The 17,265-nt window shown below is 39.5% G+C and overlaps 1 protein-coding gene across 6 annotated transcripts in view; it reads left to right on the forward strand.

Moving 5' to 3' along the window:
• MIPOL1 (mirror-image polydactyly 1) overlaps window positions 1–12,954 on the forward strand; it is a 180,551-nt gene extending 167,597 nt beyond the window's left edge. For 5 of the 6 annotated variants that reach the window (XM_090141339.1, XM_090141337.1, XM_090141338.1 and 2 more), the window contains one exon: window positions 8,168–12,954. In XM_090141339.1, coding sequence (XP_089997465.1) covers window positions 8,168–8,234 — 67 coding nt within the window. In that variant the 3' untranslated portion in view covers window positions 8,235–12,954. The remainder of the gene's footprint in view (window positions 1–8,167) is intronic. The other variant, XR_016466972.1, reaches the window with a different exon arrangement.
• The last annotated feature ends 4,311 nt before the right edge of the window (window positions 12,955–17,265 follow it).

Raw genomic sequence — 17,265 nt, forward strand, 5'->3', positions numbered from 1 at the left:
GCAGTGAGGCTTTTTTTCTGGTTTTGTCCCTACACGTAGGACTCCATTGTAACATCACTGCAATAACCTTCATGCTGATTACATCTATCTGTCATACTAAGAGAAGGAGAGGATGTTTCATGTGTGTTTGGCTTTTTTTGTTTTGTTTTGTTTTGTTTTGTTTTTTGCTGATCCATTATTGAGCAAAGACTGCTCTTATTTTCTCTAGAAATATTTTTTAGGAGGATGACTTAAGTGTGAGCTGCCATGCATCCAGGAGAAGTCTGTGGGCATCCTTGTTTTCAGACAGACTGGTGGGAAGCTCAGCTACCAGTCTGAGCCCGTTATGAAGGGCTTATCACGACTGGGAGCTCCACTAAATCCTTTCTTCTTGGATCCAACCCCTTTCCTATTGTTCTTTGATCTCTCCAGTTCCACAGAAATCTTTCCAACGTGGACAGCATCACGTGAGTTACACAAGAGAGAATGTCTATTGAAATACATCAAACCTATTTAAATGTGATTCTTTGAATGTATAGGGCAGAAATTTGACAGTATTTTATGGGAAGGAATTTTCTTGCCACAAGTTTCAGATTGCTCTTGGTCACAAGGATGGGACCACCTCAGGGAGACAGAACATAGTTGAGTGCTGCCTAGAGCCAGCAAGTCTGCATCAGGTTTTGTGAAATGTTTGTGGAATCGTGAAAAGCTAATGATGTCTTCATTGTTTATGATATCAAGGGGGGTCGGCCAAAGTTGTGGGGTGGGGTGAACTTGGGAAACAGCCTGAGCAATGCATCAGTGTTTAAGATTTTATGAACTCGTTGTAAGCAGCGCTTAACTAGAACATGCTCAAAAGTGGTGAGACTGGCAACTGAAAGGTTTAGACCTGGCCCTACAAGGAAAGCTTATTAGAAATACACATAACAGTATAATATGGTGACTTATCTCGTACTGATCCTTTTAAAGTTTAGAGTCTCTTAGTAACCCCATTTCCTATATAGATTATTATAAGTATTATCAAACTACTGTTCCTGCATCAGAAATCCTAACTCTTTGTTTTGAGCATATTAGTTGTTTTGGCATTAGATTTTTGACCTTTTTTTAATATTCCTGAAGAAGAATTTACAACAAAAAAAAACTTGCTTCAAAGAAGGTCCTATCTGCATTTACTGAAGTATGTCTCAGCTGAATGTGGAATAAGAGGGTAAAGTAGCCAAGAGAACCATGCTCTGTATCCAGCAATTTTAGACTCTTAATTCTGCAGGCATTTATGCCCGTACTTCTTAAATGTGTGTGCATGCATGCACACACATGAGGAATCCAGTCCAGCTCAAAATTACTTGTATATAAACTAGGAGAAAAAAAAAAGAGAAAAATAAATTGCAGATCTTTTCCGTCTTCTTGGCTGGCTGAGCTTCAGCAGGTCATTTCCCTTGTCCACATGCTGTTTTTGCCACATGCAAAATGCGCATGATGCAAAATAGGCTTGGTGTCTGCCTTTTAAATACATAACATTTCTGACCATCCTTCCAGATTGTGAGTGTTCAAATGAAAGAATATTTGCTTTCTTGAGACTGTATTGCTCTGAAAAAAGAAGGTGGGGAACTGTTCAGAGACAGAATAAGCGTGCCTGTAAATCATGGCTCTCTAGTCATACTTTTCATTATTACCAAAGGGCAGGACTAGTGCTCTTCAGGAGTTGATAGGAAGTATCAGCTTTCTTTCCTCCTTCCAGATGAATAAATACTGTGACAGAATACTTTCAGTGGTGAAGATACATTAGCAATAAAGTAAAACTGCTAGCTTTTCTTAGGCAGATGATGGAGAGTTCCCACAAGAAAATCTAGGAGATCTAGGATCTAGGATCCTAGTCATATCAGCACAAACTATGTGGAAGTGCTGTCACAGTGAAGAGTAGGCTTATGTGTCAAGATTTCTTCTAGAAAGAGACTGTCACACAAAGAGAGTGGAAACAATAACTATCAGTACTAAAAGTATTTCAAGCTTGTGGAAGGAGGTATGGAAAAGGGTTTTCTTGCACAAGTAAAAGTAGTAAACTTTGCATAAAACCAGTATATAAACTGTGGGACTGAAGCTGGTGTTAATTAGGTGAAGTTCTGTGATCTGATTAAACAATGTGATGAGTATCATTTGGCCTGCAGTATGCCAATGTATTCTCTATTTCAATTACTTTTTGTTTCTTAACTCTTTAATGCCAGGCATGTGCTTAGATCTGAAAGTTGGATCCAGCACTACAGGTCTCTGGTCTAAAGGGCAAGTATACTGTAGATTTCAGTTTACTGAAGCAGATGTTGCCATAGCATAATGATTTCAGGGTTTCTTTTTCTTTCTTATAAGCTCATGTATTTTAGACAATTGGTGTGTGCTGTCCTGAGAAAGCATTTGAAAGCAAAGGAGCAATACCTTTCACAAGGTGGCATTCAATCCGGCACAGATGCAGAAGTGCTGATTCTGTATTATTCTGTACATTCTGTACACAATATTCTGTGTAACAGTCTACATTAATGCAAAGTAGAGTGAAATACTGTAAAAACAGACCAACTGTGTTTATCACTCACTTTTCCTGCTGCTGGTGATGACACAAGGTGAATAGTAATGGTGAGCTAGCTCATAATCTTCCAAACAGAAGGTAGAGAGCAAACAATGTGACAAGATTAGTTATTGTGGACCACAGATAAAGGCTTAATATTTTAGCCAAGGCCTGTGTAAGCCTGGTTTATTTTGAAATATGTCTGCTGTCAGGAGCCCAACTGGCTGTATTTGCTTCTAAGTTTAATCACATACAGAATTACTCTTTTGAGCTGAGAAGATGAGCTGAGAAAGGGATTTAATAGGAATGCTTGTTTTGTGACAGGGCTTTTCAGAGACAGAATGGCTTGTCCAGCCAAATTTAAGGTCTGTAAGTATAATTGAACATACATTTTGGAGTGACATTACAACCAGTGTTGGTCAGGCAGGAATTGGCTGCAGTGTCTGGAGTAATTAGATTCAACACTGTGGTGTACCACAGTTTAGAGTTTGCTGATGCTGCTAAATCAGTCTCTAAAACTTATCTTTTAAGACTATTTATATTTGTCAGTCCAGCCACCTGTCTACCACAGGGCACAGAATTCTATCCAGTAATTCTGGCATCAGGTTTAAAACCACTGCTGAATACCCAGAGTCCAATGCAAAAGGTGAGAGGAAACTTGGTTAGGCAGTTAGGAAGCTGGTTCTTCTGAGGCAGTGTAGTCGTTAACAGAATGATGGTTTACGAAGGAATTGTTGCAGTCTGGTATATGACCCATTACATGCAGCCATGTTATGTTTTTTAGTAAATCAGTTGGAACTTACTGTTTTTCTAAAGGCGGGTTTTTATGGTGACAAAAATAATATTTAAATTTCGGAGTAAGAGTAGAAGTTTCATTCACCCACCCAGAGGGAAAGAGAGAGATGCCTCTGTACATGGCAGGCCACATACTGCAAGGCCTTACCTGTACGTTCCAGGCTTTGGTGCTGCAAATATTTAAACATTTTATTCAAAGAGAACAGCTTCCACAAACTGAAACTGAAAACAATTCTTCAGAACCCAATGTTAGCACAGAGCTGCTTCCTGAAGAGGGAAGCCACTGGAGTCTGGCTCACTTCTACAAAACCCAGATCTGAACCAGTTTCCTCTCACCTCTAGATTAAATGAGGCACTGACCAAGCACCTGGCTCGAGGAAGGTGCTTGTCTCAAAGCAGCCTCTCCTCTCTGTGTCACTAGTTTCTTTGACTTCTGAGAAAAAATACTCTGTAGGGTTCAATGAAACATATCCAGGAGGAAAACCAAAGGAAAGGAGAGAAAAAAGTTTTGGTTTTTTTTTCATACTGAGGTGAAATTAAGTGAATTTTTTCGTGTGACCACTCTGTGAGCAGTCAGTTATTCACTGAGCTTAGCTGCTAGGTTGCTTGCAGTGCTTCTGTCCAATGCATTGTATTTATCTAATATATTTTTAAATGCTTGGTTTCTAAAGGGAGTTTGTGTTAGCAAAACACATTCCAGAAGAAGCCAGATGTCATGCAAGTAAGGCCATCTTCATAGCCTAAACCTAATCTTATCTATTGGAAAGATAACTAAGGGTTGTAGTTTAGGTTTATAAGCCTTTATATAGCATTTCAAAATCCAGGAGGGTTTTGCTTTTATCACTTAACCCCCCGTATGCAGGTAGAAGCTATTGTTTTCTGCTAGTCTGTACATTGCTTTGCAGATTAGGGCATAGGCTACTTGAAGGATGCTTTCGTTGGGTTTCTTTTCATTTGAACATACATTTTGGTCACTTCTAGGGCACGATGCCCTGGAAGATCGTTCTGTGACAATGCAACTCTGTACAGAACTTGTGGATAAAAGCCACTGCTTTCATTTGGAGTGAGTTCTTTTGGTCAAAAATGTAGCAGTGTGGGAGAAGTTATGTGGATTTACACGGTTTCAGATTTTTTCCTGATCCCAAGCTCCAGTTTAAAGCTGGATTTCTTCAGCAGTCAGCAGTAGAGAGTGTGGTTACACCCGTAGATACTGTTTTTTCAACTCTACATCCAGCTTCTGGGCTCCTTAAACAAACTTCTCTGGCAGTAAGAATTTTAAGTCTTATTGAAGCTGATTCTAGGATCAAAATGGTTATACTCAAGGGAATAAAACTCTATGAAGGTCTGCTAAAGGTCAAATTATTTTGTCAGTCTGTTTAGGAACTATGTAAGAGTATTCCGTGTAACATAATGCAGTCTATATAGGTTCTTGTCAGTTGCATAGATGGTAAGAGAATGCAATTTAAAATCATTGAAAGAGGAGCTAAGAATGATGGAGAATCTGTCTTGAGAAAAACATAGCTGACAATATTCATGTTCAGGCAACATTTCAAGACTCTTCACAATGATGTATTTTTGCTCAGTTCTTCCAAGCAGCATATTGCACATTGCACTTATACTACGAGAAGTGTTGATTCACAAGGAAAAGAAACCTTCATTTGTTAAATCTGTGTCTTAGCATACCATCAAGTGTAGTCAGTGCTGCTTTCAGTGAAGTAAAATATAGTAAGTATGTACTGGTAGATGAATCATGATTGCAATAAGCAATAGAAGATGCTTTCTTCAGGTCACTGCCCTCTGTATTTTGAATCAAACTCTACAGACCTCTAGACTTTCAGGGTAGTTCCTAGCATGTCTCATTTGGCTGCTGAGACATTTCAGTTAGTTTTGATTTTGAGGCATCGCGCTATTCCTTTAGTTTATTGCAGATTAAGATGCTCACTTTCCAAAAGGAGCTGCCTGCAGTAATCCACCAGGCTTGGTGCAAAGCCTGGCCAAGAAGGGGTGATTCTGTCATCCTCACCCCTCACAGGTAGTGCCTCGCTTACACAAATGGCCTTATTAGCTGTCTTTTATTACTCACAAAGAAAAATGTTGCTTAGTGTGAGTCAGAATGGCAGAGTTGGGCCCTGGGTGAACAAAGAGTCCAGGATTATCGTTCCGAAAAGCCCCCTGAGGCCTGTATCAAGAGTTATTAAGCACTGATTCAGCCCATAGCATTATTTTGTAGGCTTAAGAGGGATTTCAGTGGTATATTGGGTCTTGTGTCTGTGTAGGGGTGAATTTTGCCCTCTGTTTTTTTTATCTTATAAATATCTGTTACTGTTTCTCTTTTACATTATTGTTTAAATCTCTTTCAAAGGTACAGTTTCTTAATCCCCTGCTGCATTTTTTTTCTTTCCTCTAATAAAGAATAAATAAATTTGCAAATCCACACATGACTGAAACAAAAGGCAAATAAGCCCTGCACCGTTTGAATTTGGTGCTGGATACTTCATTTTGATGATTTCAGTCATCATTCATTCGAAAACCAGAAGCTATGTTTGTTAAGCCTCATTATTTTCTATGAAGCCTGACAGTTTCAAGGTTAAACAGAAGACATCTACTTTCATCCCAGTGGCATTTCTGTTCAAACAAGGGCAGCTCCTCACTGACTTGCATGCTGCCATGTGCAGTGCCATTGGCTGATCCCAGTGTGGAGCACAGCTGAGCCTGACTGTAGGACCCCTAACCTGCATCTCTGAAGGAAACCTCAATCATTAAATACATTTTTACCCCTCTTCTGTAAGCTATGTGATTTCCTTTTGACTGAGCAGAAATATTAATAAGCTCTGGTTTGGGATTTTGCTGTTTCTGCTCTTTATCAAGAAACAATTGGCAATCCAAACCTTCTGTTTTAAATGTTACTCCTTTCCTTTATGTCCTGAAGCATATTAAAGAAGGTTTTAGTGAGAGAGAGTGGGGGGAGGGAGGAACCTCCAGTGATGTTTAAAGTGGTAAGAAAGCTGCAGTGGTGCTTCTGAAAGTAGAGGGTAGAAAGTCCTCGTTGCTGTTGATATAGAGGGACGATCTGTCATTGTTTTCTCAAGTTGCACGTGGACTGAGAGTTGATTTAACAGGGAAACATCTCAGGAGGAGGAGCTGAGGAAAGTGTGACCTATAAATAACTATGAGGTAGAACTCTTAGAACCCAGAAAGCATAGATTCATCCACTGTAAGGAGTAAATATGCTGGAAAACCCCTGACTTTGTACTTGTGTGAACAAACTGTAGTGTTTTAGGACTGTCTGGGTAGCACCTTCAGAAAGACAAAGTGCCATAGATTTATGTGACAAAACAGGAAAAAATGCACTCATTGGTTAAAAAAGGGAAAATCAATACATGGACAATAGGAGGGAGAGGCGTGGCTAAGCAGTAACTCTTTACCTATACTTAAAAAGTGAAATTGAAGTCATTAAAAGCTGATTCTTTAAAGTCCCTATGAAACAACTAGAACCAGGTGAACTTTCCACATATATTTCCTGGTGTCTGATAATGGCGTTAGGGTGGTGAATTCTTAATCAAGTTTCAGGAATTAAGTCATCTGGTGAGTACAATAAGAGGTGTAGTTTCATGTCACTTTGTGGTTCCTGGAAAACAAGAGTGTTTCAGTACGTACCATGCGTGTTAGTCACGACTTGTGGCATTCAATCCAAAATGTGTTAACTAGTTTTCCTGCTCTGATACAGCCATTAGATAAAATACGTTTTACAGTTTTGATAAAGTGGTGTTATTTTTTACTTCCTATCTACATTCCTTATGATATACAATATTAAAAAAAAAAAAAAAACCCTGTCTTTTTCAGATAAGAAGCAATGGTCAACTTTGCAGTAGTGAATATAGCTACTTGAACTTGTGGTTCTTTTTTATCCATTATAGAAGATGTGTGCATAATATGCTGGTTACTGCTCTGAAAGTGTTCCACTACTTGCAGTGCCTAGCTCTGTATAGATAGTTTATTTGTGGGATAGCTTTCATGGAAGAATTCCGTAAAGTTGAAGAAATAGCTGAAATGCAAGATTACTGGAATGCTGAAAATAAATGCATGCAAATGGAAAAACCCTGAACACATTTATAGCTCTTTGTGTTTCCCTACCTACAAAAGAAAAGAACAAATTAAACCACCAAGATGCTGGACGTGCTTATGTCCTGTCCATTAAAATTAAGGATTAGATGCCTCTCTGACCCACTTATTTTGGCTGTTAATTTTTCTGTAGTCTCCATAACAGTCATACAGGCCACCTTCAAATATCATTGTGCACATCAGAGACTTGGCTTGCCGTTACTTTGAGAAAGCTTCTGACATAAAACACATGGGATTTGGGCATAAATTTATAAATTGAACAATAAAAATATCTTGCACTGCTGGGTAACAGCAGGGTGTTTTTTAAAGGGAAACAACAGCTAAGTGTTAAGTTTAAGAAGAGGTATGAACTGGCCAAATTTTTAAAAGTGCAAGAACTGAACATTGTGCTAACACCAAAGAGTATGTTTGCCACAATTGCTGTACAAAGTTTTGTGTTTGTTCCTTGTGGGCATTCACATACTCCATATACTATAAAAGAAAAGCAAGTTGCTATGTATCACTGACTGCAGATGGGTTGGGTTTTAGGTTAAAAAGTTTTCTGTAAGTTGTCTGCGTTTTCCCTTAATGTCTCTCCTTTACAGTAGTGCTTTGTTTCTGAGCGTGACCACCACCAGGACAGCTTGGTTCAGTGCAAACACTGTCTCTTTCAGCCAGAACATTCCTAACATTAGCTTCCTTTTTTTTCTCCTCTCCCTCTCCCCTGCCCCCTCTCAGGTTGGAAAGGCTGGTGGACGTCCTGAGGAAGAAGGTTGGAGCAGGGACCATTAGGACCGTGATCTGATTGAAAGCTTCAGTCTAAGGAAGCATTCACATCTGGTGACCAGGCTGCTTCATTCAGCACTGTGTAAACACTAAAGCCTTAACTTAGCAAACAGTTGTTAGAAGTGGGACACTCCAGCGACATTCCAAGCTGAGATAAAATCAAATCATAAATGTTTAACTACTTTGCTGCTGAGTTCTGTGATTTGTTGAAATGTTTCACTGCAAACATATATTTGTTTTTAAGCAGATGCATTGTGGCTCTGTGTACTGTGAAAAATGATGTAGATGCTTATTTTAACAGTCTGTTCCATCAGTGTTACTAGACTACAGTCTGCTGCAAGCAAGGCACAGTTTGACCGTGTGTTTAAATACCACCAGCTTCAGGTGCAAAATCCTGGAAAGCAGCTTCAAAATTTGAATTTTTTGTGTTATTTATGAAACTGCAAACAGTCTGGTATTTGTATATTAAATACAGTAATTGATAAAGTAAGTTTACATTCAAGAAATAGCTCTGTCCACTGTGTGGGAGAGTTTTTTCCTCCTTACTTATAGCCCATTGCAGCTAATAACCGTAGCTACATCTAAAGGAAGGATGCACTTTTATAGCTTTATACAACACTTGAATAACTACTGAAGTACATGGTATTTTCAGCATACCTTCAAAAGAAATGTACAGTTAGGTTTCACTGGAGGAACAACTGCATAAATAATCATAAATTGCCGTGTGAAAGCCTGGTGACATTGTGGGGTATCTCAGACAGTGGGGAAGGTTTCCTGGTTTGTTGTTGGTTACTCCTCTGTCCTTCCCTATAGGGTAGATCCTTTAGATGTTCAGAAATCACCTTATAGTCAAAACGCATCTATGTGGTATAAGGTGAGTGGCTCACACATTTTCTGCAAGGATGTTTTCCCAGTTTTATTTTGACCTCTGATTGCTCTGCAGTGCAGGAGTACCATCCGGGTTGGATTGGGGGCCAGAATGCCAGCCCTCCGCTTTGCTGACTCCCAAAGTGCCCTGGGAGAGAACTTGAAGGTTGAAGGATAAAATCCTACAAAGAGGGAGGAAACAGAGGAGTGGGGAAAAAAATTGCAGGTACACAGTCATTGTAGACATTACCCAACGATATAGGAGAGTTGGCTCTAGATATATGTTCGGGAACATATTCTGCATGTTTTTATCACACAACTAAAGGCGAACTGAAGAGTCAGCTCAAGGCAGCTGCCCAACAAATCTGGCCCCTTGCAGGGAAATGAGTAGCATTCCTTCAAGCCAAATTTATTCAGTGTCACTTCAGAAACTCCTGATGAGCTCCTTTTTGACCCTTGTTCAATCCTGAGATAGCCAGTGAGACTGAAGTCTCTCCACAACATTTATTCAATGGGATGAAAGTTTCATGCTTCCAGACCAGAAGTCCATCAACCCAGCACCCAGCCCCTTCCACCTCTCTGGAGTGCTCCCAATTTGCATTCAGACAACTCTTTTTTCCATTGCCTTTATTGAATCTTGGATCACTAATTGAAAGAAAAGATCACCTGAGCTGTGAGCAATGTTGAGCCAGTTCTGCTTCAGGAAATGCTATAACCTAATTTTTCTACTACAAAAACGTTGAACAGCCATTTCCTGTTCATACCATTTTTTCATCCCTTATGATTTTATGTATTTTGCATCATTCACTCACCATCTTCCAGACAGAAGCCTGAGTCTCTCATAAAGGAGCTATCTCATGTTTTCAACTTGCCTTGTCATGCTAATGTATTTTTTTCTAGTTCTTCTGTGTTTTTACCAAGATAGAGTAGGATTTGAGCATGGTATTCAAGCTGTGATTTTAACAGATGTCATAATTATGTTTTCTGTTTTATTCTGCAAGATATTTGTAATTGTTTAAGCATTAAAATTTCTTTAGGAAAGCTTATGTCTTTTAAGTTAGTACTTCTCTAATAAGAATAATAATAACTTTAGATCTCATTCTTCAGTTATAATATCCAGTTCAGGATTCATCATGGGGTGTGTAAGATCAGAACAAATCAGAATCATTTTCTGGACGTTCAGCTGCTGTGTTACATTCCCTGACTGATTACCACTTGTTCCTATTCCACAGCTCATCCTTACTGCTACAGGAACAGTGTACCATCAGGAAATATCTCCAGATTCTCTCCCTTTTCAAGGCAATTTCTTACGGCCTTGAAGTAAGTTGAACAGCATGGTGTCTGGCAAAGATCCCTATAGGACAGTAAGGTAGTTTACCTTCACTGTGAAAATGATACATTTGTTGTTAGCTGTTGTTTTAAGCTAACTTTTAACTACGTGTTTTTCCATGTGAAGATTTTCCATCTTACTCTTTTGGCATCTGTGTTGAGGGAGCTTGTTTGCTGCTTGGGAAATGCAAATTTACTTAATCACGGCTTGTTTTCCATGCATGAATGTACTAGGCTCCTCCTCCCCATTTGTATCAGAATTCCTCACCTTGTCCCAAGTCCTTCCTCCTCTCCAATTACTGTGTGAGTGCAGGCTCCGTACAGCACAGCTGTTTGCCCTCCCTCCCCTTGCTTCAGCTGGCTTTGTTTAGGAACGTAGCATCAGCATACTTCTTATTGTGGGTAACACTTGTTTCTGTACATTTATGTGGTAGATTTCCTTCATTATTTTCTTTTTGACATGTTGTACCTAAGGTAAAAAAATATTTCCTGATTCTGTCTTACATCTTGTACCAAGTCACCATGAGATGTAATGAGCTTTTAAGATAGCTTTTTTTTTATATCACCCTGCACATATATTACTTTGAATCATAATTAAATTAGGTATCAATTTTCAAAATTCAGATAGAAAAGTTTGCTTTCTTTTGGAAAAGGCCTTGAGAAATTGGCTGTGCTGGCAAGCAAAGATTCTGAAGCAGTTGGGCTCTACCTCCTCCTTGCTCATAGCCTGGTGTGTGGTCCTCAGCAAATCCTGCAGTGACTGTTGTAAAAGGCATGAAGACCCTCGAGAGGCACCTCTGTGGGTTAATGGCAAAACACTTTCACTTCTTCACCCACTGCAGTGAATGACAAAGGTTGGGCAGTTCCAGAAATAGAGGCCCAGCCCTTGGTGCCTTCAGGTGGATTTCTGGCCTCAGTGAACTCAGTCTGAGTTTTGTCTTTCAGTGTAATGAGGGCAGGAACTCTGATCTGGCATGTAGAAATAGGCAATAATGATAACACAGATTAATTGGCTTTTGTTGTGCAGTTTATTCAGTGAGAAGTGATTGATGTCTGTGAAATGCTCTGAAGGCAGAGAAAGCCTGCCCTATATAGCAGACATGGAGAAGTCACTTCTGTCCTAACTTGTGAAGAAAGATGAGCTTCCATCAGATTAAGTAACAGAAATAGCAATTTGTTTTCCTCCTGGTGATGAAAGGTGGCTCACCATGGGCAATGCTTATGGTGACAGTTGTAATTATTGGTCAAATTAGTGTCCCTGTTGTTTCAAAGAGCACTGAGATGTTCAGGAATACTCAACCCTTGTGAGATTTCCTGTGTTTCTCTTGATGATCCTGCAGCATGCTTGCATTGGGAGCCATTTCTGCAATATGCCAGGCTAAAATATGTAAATAGCATCATGTTGGCTTGGGATAAAAGCGTTATTAATGCTTTTCGGCACTGTAATTATATTCATAGTAAGCCTTCCCTAAGCCCACACTAATTAACAATATTATGACAAATCAACTTTAACAGAAAAGAACTGTGGACCTTTAGTCAATTAGTACTGTTTTCATTCAGCCCATAACCCAAAATGAATAGCGTGGTTTTCTGCACGAGTGCCAGGAAAACTACTGATACTTGCAAAGTTCAGAGCCAGATCAGTCATGTTTGCAGAATCCCATAGATGAAGTCAGTTTGATTGTCCTTTAAATGTATTCACAATAACGCAAGATTCACTAGTTAACCATTAATATAGAGGAACATGAAAACAGCTCTTATGAATAAGCCATCATATTTAAATAGTTTAGTAATGTCAATATGTTGTCACTGGCGCACTTGTTTATCAATTTATTCCAAATCACAGGACACTTTACAGATATTCACCTGTATTTTCAAATTAAATGGCTTTATAAATTTTCTTATCAAACGGTCAAGAATTATAACATTCTTAATCCACGTATACAAATGAACTTGCTATCTAAATGTCGAGATTCTTCTGTGCTATCATTTTCTTCATTTAGAACACTTCCTGATGATTCTAGCATTTTCTTCTTCTTTTCAACTTGTACACCACAAGATTTTTGTCACATACAGGAATAAGCTGCAAGACGCATTAAGTCTCTGACTGACAATTTCTCTCATATTTCACTATGATCACAGTGTTAATGTGCTGACTCTTATCATTGTACCATTTCACATCAGGTCTACAGAGCTGGACTTCCCTTGTTTGTTCTTCTCATGCATTGGTAAATAAAATGCATTCACGAGTCCAAAAAACAAAGCAGTGTTCTCATATTAGGTTGATTATAAGTCAGCTGTTGAGCTTCACTGGTCTAAACATTTCATTCTTCAGTTTTGTTGGGAGCACACGTGTTCTGGGAGGCTTTTAAACAAATGCTTGAAATGGTTGAAAGATTTACATTGCTGGTGCCTAGCTAAATATGTAGTCTTTAGAAAAGACATAGTTTATTTTGGCACCATTTGAAAAACTCAAATATTTTAAACATTTGTTAAGTTCAAGCTTGCACATTTCAACAAAAAGTTTGCATTCCAAAATTACATCTCAGATTACCTGTCTCTCTCTCTCTTTTGTATTTTGTAATCCTTTTATTAAAATAGTCTTTGCAAAAGAAGTTCATTTTTTGGGGAGAGGTTTTTTGTTTGGTTGGTTTTTCTAAATTGTAAAATATTGCCTTTACCTTAATCAGTTTTTAAGGTAACATTTACCTGGTAACTCTATTCAACTAAACTTCAGAAATGGGAGTACAGAAATGCTTTCAGAATTTAGATCTTCATGTGAGTGTCCAAGGCATGTTTATAAAATTAGTCAAATACAGGAATTCTGGCCAAATCCTGCAGAGCTTCACACTTAGTCATTCTGAATGCTGAGATAAATAAGTACTAACCCTGATGTTGGGGGTGCAGGGCCAGACAATAAAGAGAGCAGGTTGAATGAGTACTGAACTGATAAAATAGAATAGCTCAGGGAAAAAGAAAACCTTTTGCATGGAGTTGTTTTTCGTTTCGGTCTTTCCCTCCCTTGGCTGGGGGAGGGGCTGCAATGTTTAGCCTAAATTTTTATTTTAAAAACAACTTCCACCTTTGATTTTCCCATAGGTTTTAACCTGAAAGTTGTACTGAATCTTAAAAAAGTGAGAACATATCAATTGAAAACAATGTATTTTCTATAAATCCTGCCAGATTCCCAGTTCAACAAACACTTGAGCATACCACTACAATTATACACGTGCTTTGGTGCGTTGCCCAGTCAACAGCCAACTGCAAAGGGTCACACGCCTTTCTGCAAAGCTGTCATCAGGAGGAGTTTGGCGTGTTTCCTCCATGGTTACCTGGGGCCAAAGGTCCAAACAGTGCCACATTCACAGGAGTTCCTAAGCATTTGAATGGCTTCTGAACGTGCTATGGCAGATCCATTGTCATATAGTGAAATAGCAACGTGCCTGGCAGAATTCGCCACACCTGATAAACCTTGCAGAATACATTACATGAATTTAAGATGATTACTACTCATACATGAATATGAATACTGTATTTCACATACAACTGAACAATGAAATGATTTCCCAAAGAATTCAAAAGGTGGAAGCTGTGGGTTTGAGGTTTTTTGTTTTGGTTTGGTTTTGATATAGTAAATGTTACTAGAACTACTTCCAAAGCTAAACTCATAAGAGAAAAATACAAAAGCTTAAGATGCAAAAATGAAAATCTAGTTTGGTGCTATTCTAATTAATTGTCTGTAACCTCAAGCCCTTTGCACACAATTTTTGACTTTCACTGAAGTAGTGCCACTATTTCACAAATTTTTTCTTTTCAAATAGGTAAACTGTTTTCAAAAATCAGTCTATGAGAAATGAGGTTCCTGGTGTCTAAGTTGAAATCAAGCAAGACTTCACATACTTCTAAGTGACAATCAGCTTTTCAAAAAGTTAACTAATATCTTCACTTGGATATTTGGATTATTGAGAGAACATACACAGCTCAGATGCAGCCTATGTGAAAGTATACTAGAGTAGAAATAGAATAAGAAACGGTAGGATTTTCTATCAACACATGGTTTCCAAACGTTAGTGGTAGACTTAAGCAAAAGAGGAAGACACAAGAGATAAAATTTGGAATGTGATCTGCTATGGCATTTGTTATATCAGCATGCTTTGAAATGGAGGTGCAGCAAATGAAACACTTGAAGCTATGACCTCCAGACTGGCAGACCAGTTCTACCACTTAACTGTATTCTCTCTTGTGGGGACACCAGCCTTGCACACAGGTCAAAAATATAGAGCTCTGTATCAGTGTCATAGGATATGGAGCTGTGGGGCTCCAAAACAGCATATCATGATTTTCATATCTGGAGTTATGAGTTCTCAATGTGTGATACTGAGAAAGATGTAGGTAAATCCAAGTAAGCAGAATCCAAGTAAAAGCTGTGATTTACTTGGATGCTACTCCCTACAGGGACAGGGAAGGCATTCATCAGGACACCAGGACTGGTCATTGCTAAAGCTGCATAATAGCAAAGCGCAAGGCAGAAATTACATTTTGAGCAGAACAGCAGAAAGGAGTGGTATGAAAAAAAAAAAAATTGCGTGAGTGTGGAAGCATAGTCTGCTTCAGATGGAAAAAAAAAGGAGAAAAATTTATTACAATAAGCAACAGAAATACTTCACTTTGCAGACACATAGAAGTGTTGTAAATGTCATGATGTGATAGCACAACACGGATTCTGAAGTCTTTGAATGTGGGTGTCTCGCTGAAGCTGAAGTTGATGTGAGAGTGTGAGGATAAGAAATCCGCTGAAATTTGGTTGTGTTCAGTTTGTTCACTGAATGCTGGTTTGGTCACTGTGTAGCTAATATGTACAGTTGGCAGTGTCCCCCCTGCTTCTCTCAGGTTGAGCAATAGAAATCACACCTGTCCTTTCGCTAAAGCTTTTTTGTTATAATCAAGCATAAATTTAATATCACCAAAATAATAAATATTGAACCCTCTTAAGGTTTTCATTAAGAAATCCCAGCATACATATTTAAAAAAGTGAAAAACAGTAGCACTTTCTCCCAGTGATGGGTTTCTTCACATGGGCGATGATCAGAGTTGGTCACAATGGATGGAGGATGTTCCAAGCAGATTTTAAAACCTCTATTGCAGGTATTGTGTGTCCATATGTCAGTTTTACTGTGGCTTAGGTGTGTGAAATGCCATCTCTGGCCATCACCCACAGCTCTTTGTCACGTTTCTAACAGGTGACACTCTGCCTTTCAGAATCACAGCTTCATCTGTCCCATAGAGAAGTTCTCCATTCTGACCCAGAGGCATTGCTTATGTGCTGCTCCCGTGTGTGGTAATTTTGTACTGGTAGCTTGAAGTGCAGGAGAGGGTCAGAGATGTGCAAACTTGTGTTGTGCTCTGTGTTGAGCAAAGACGTACCAGCATGCAGGGAGATGTGTGCAGAGTGTGAGAGACAGCTCTTATCTTCACACATACAGCATCAAATATCTGAGTACAGCAGTGCTGCTGTAGCATGCACTGGAAGAGAGGCCAGAAAGCTTCACAGTTTTGCCCTGCTTTGATCACATAATGGTGAAACTCACTTCAATTGGTTTCCAAGCAGCTAAATGCCCCACTTCCTCTGCATTTTGCTTGTCTGTTCATGATAACTGTATTTCCCAAGAGCTCTAACAGCCACAAGAGTAAGACTCTTACAAATCTGAACTGCCTCTGCCTAAAGAAAATATGCTTTCATCACATGTGTTTTTGTGAGTTCCCACAGGACTGTTCTCAGCATTCCTATATAGCAAAGCCACCGCTGCCTGTGGTGGCTGCCTACTCTGATTTTCAGTAGTATTCTTGTAATTTTCCATACGTTGAGATTTGATCTGCAGGCGACAAACACTGCACATTACGAGGTGTTTCATGCAAAACTTCACCCTTGCACAGACTGATTTCCTGTATCACCGACCATTTGTTATCGGGTGACCTGCTGCCTACTATCTCATTAAATGTCCAATTTCTTTTTTTCAGCACTGTTTTCATTTTCTCTCCTTAAGGCCACCTGCTGCAGGTACCTGCTGGGAGCAGTTACTGTGACTTCTCACCAGCAGTGAGTTGAGCCAGGGCCTGGCAAGCTGCACCGCACACTGCCCTCCTGACCCAGGATGTGCAGGAGTTACACCACCACCTGTCACCAACATGTCCTGTTCCCTACTTCACCCCACCCCCCACTTGTCAAACCTGTAAATTATGTCTTTGGTTCCTGTTCAGTTTCTCTTCTACCCAAGTAATTCATGCACAACACATGTCTAGCTAGCTGCCATGTTGGTTTTTGGGGATTATAACGTCCACGTAGCATAGTTCTCCTCAAGGAAAAACATTGCTGCTACTCTCCATAAAGGTGGGAAACACCCTGATAGAATGGTTCAACAGGTCAACCCCCCAGTTCCTTGATTTCCTGTTGCTTTCCAGGAACACAGGTTGCCTACAGAGCTGAAGTTAACCCACCACCCCTCAGCTTTTCACAAAGAGGCCACCCTATAGCTGGCCTAGGTCTTCACATGGAACCACAGCCATGAAGTTTTGGATCCCTCTGAAGGGCTGCACAGAGAACCCACTGCTGTAATTGGACTTGCTTTCTGGTCTGTCTTCTGTCACCTTCAGACCAGAAGGTCTCAATATCCTGCTTTTTGCCTGTGGTGTTAAAGAGGAAATTAATCTCTCAAATCCTTCCCTGTTTTGTTAACTGGACACCCTGAATGGCCTAACCTTCCCTTGGACAAACTGACTAAGGAGAGTTTCTGATACTAGATACTAGCTCAAACATTACAGCATTCCTGAGTTCTAACTCTTGGATGTGAGGATGC

The sequence above is a fragment of the Phasianus colchicus genome, chromosome 5 (assembly GCF_987193195.1).
Source record: "Phasianus colchicus chromosome 5, bPhaCol1.hap1.1, whole genome shotgun sequence".
Lineage (NCBI taxonomy): Eukaryota > Metazoa > Chordata > Aves > Galliformes > Phasianidae > Phasianus > Phasianus colchicus.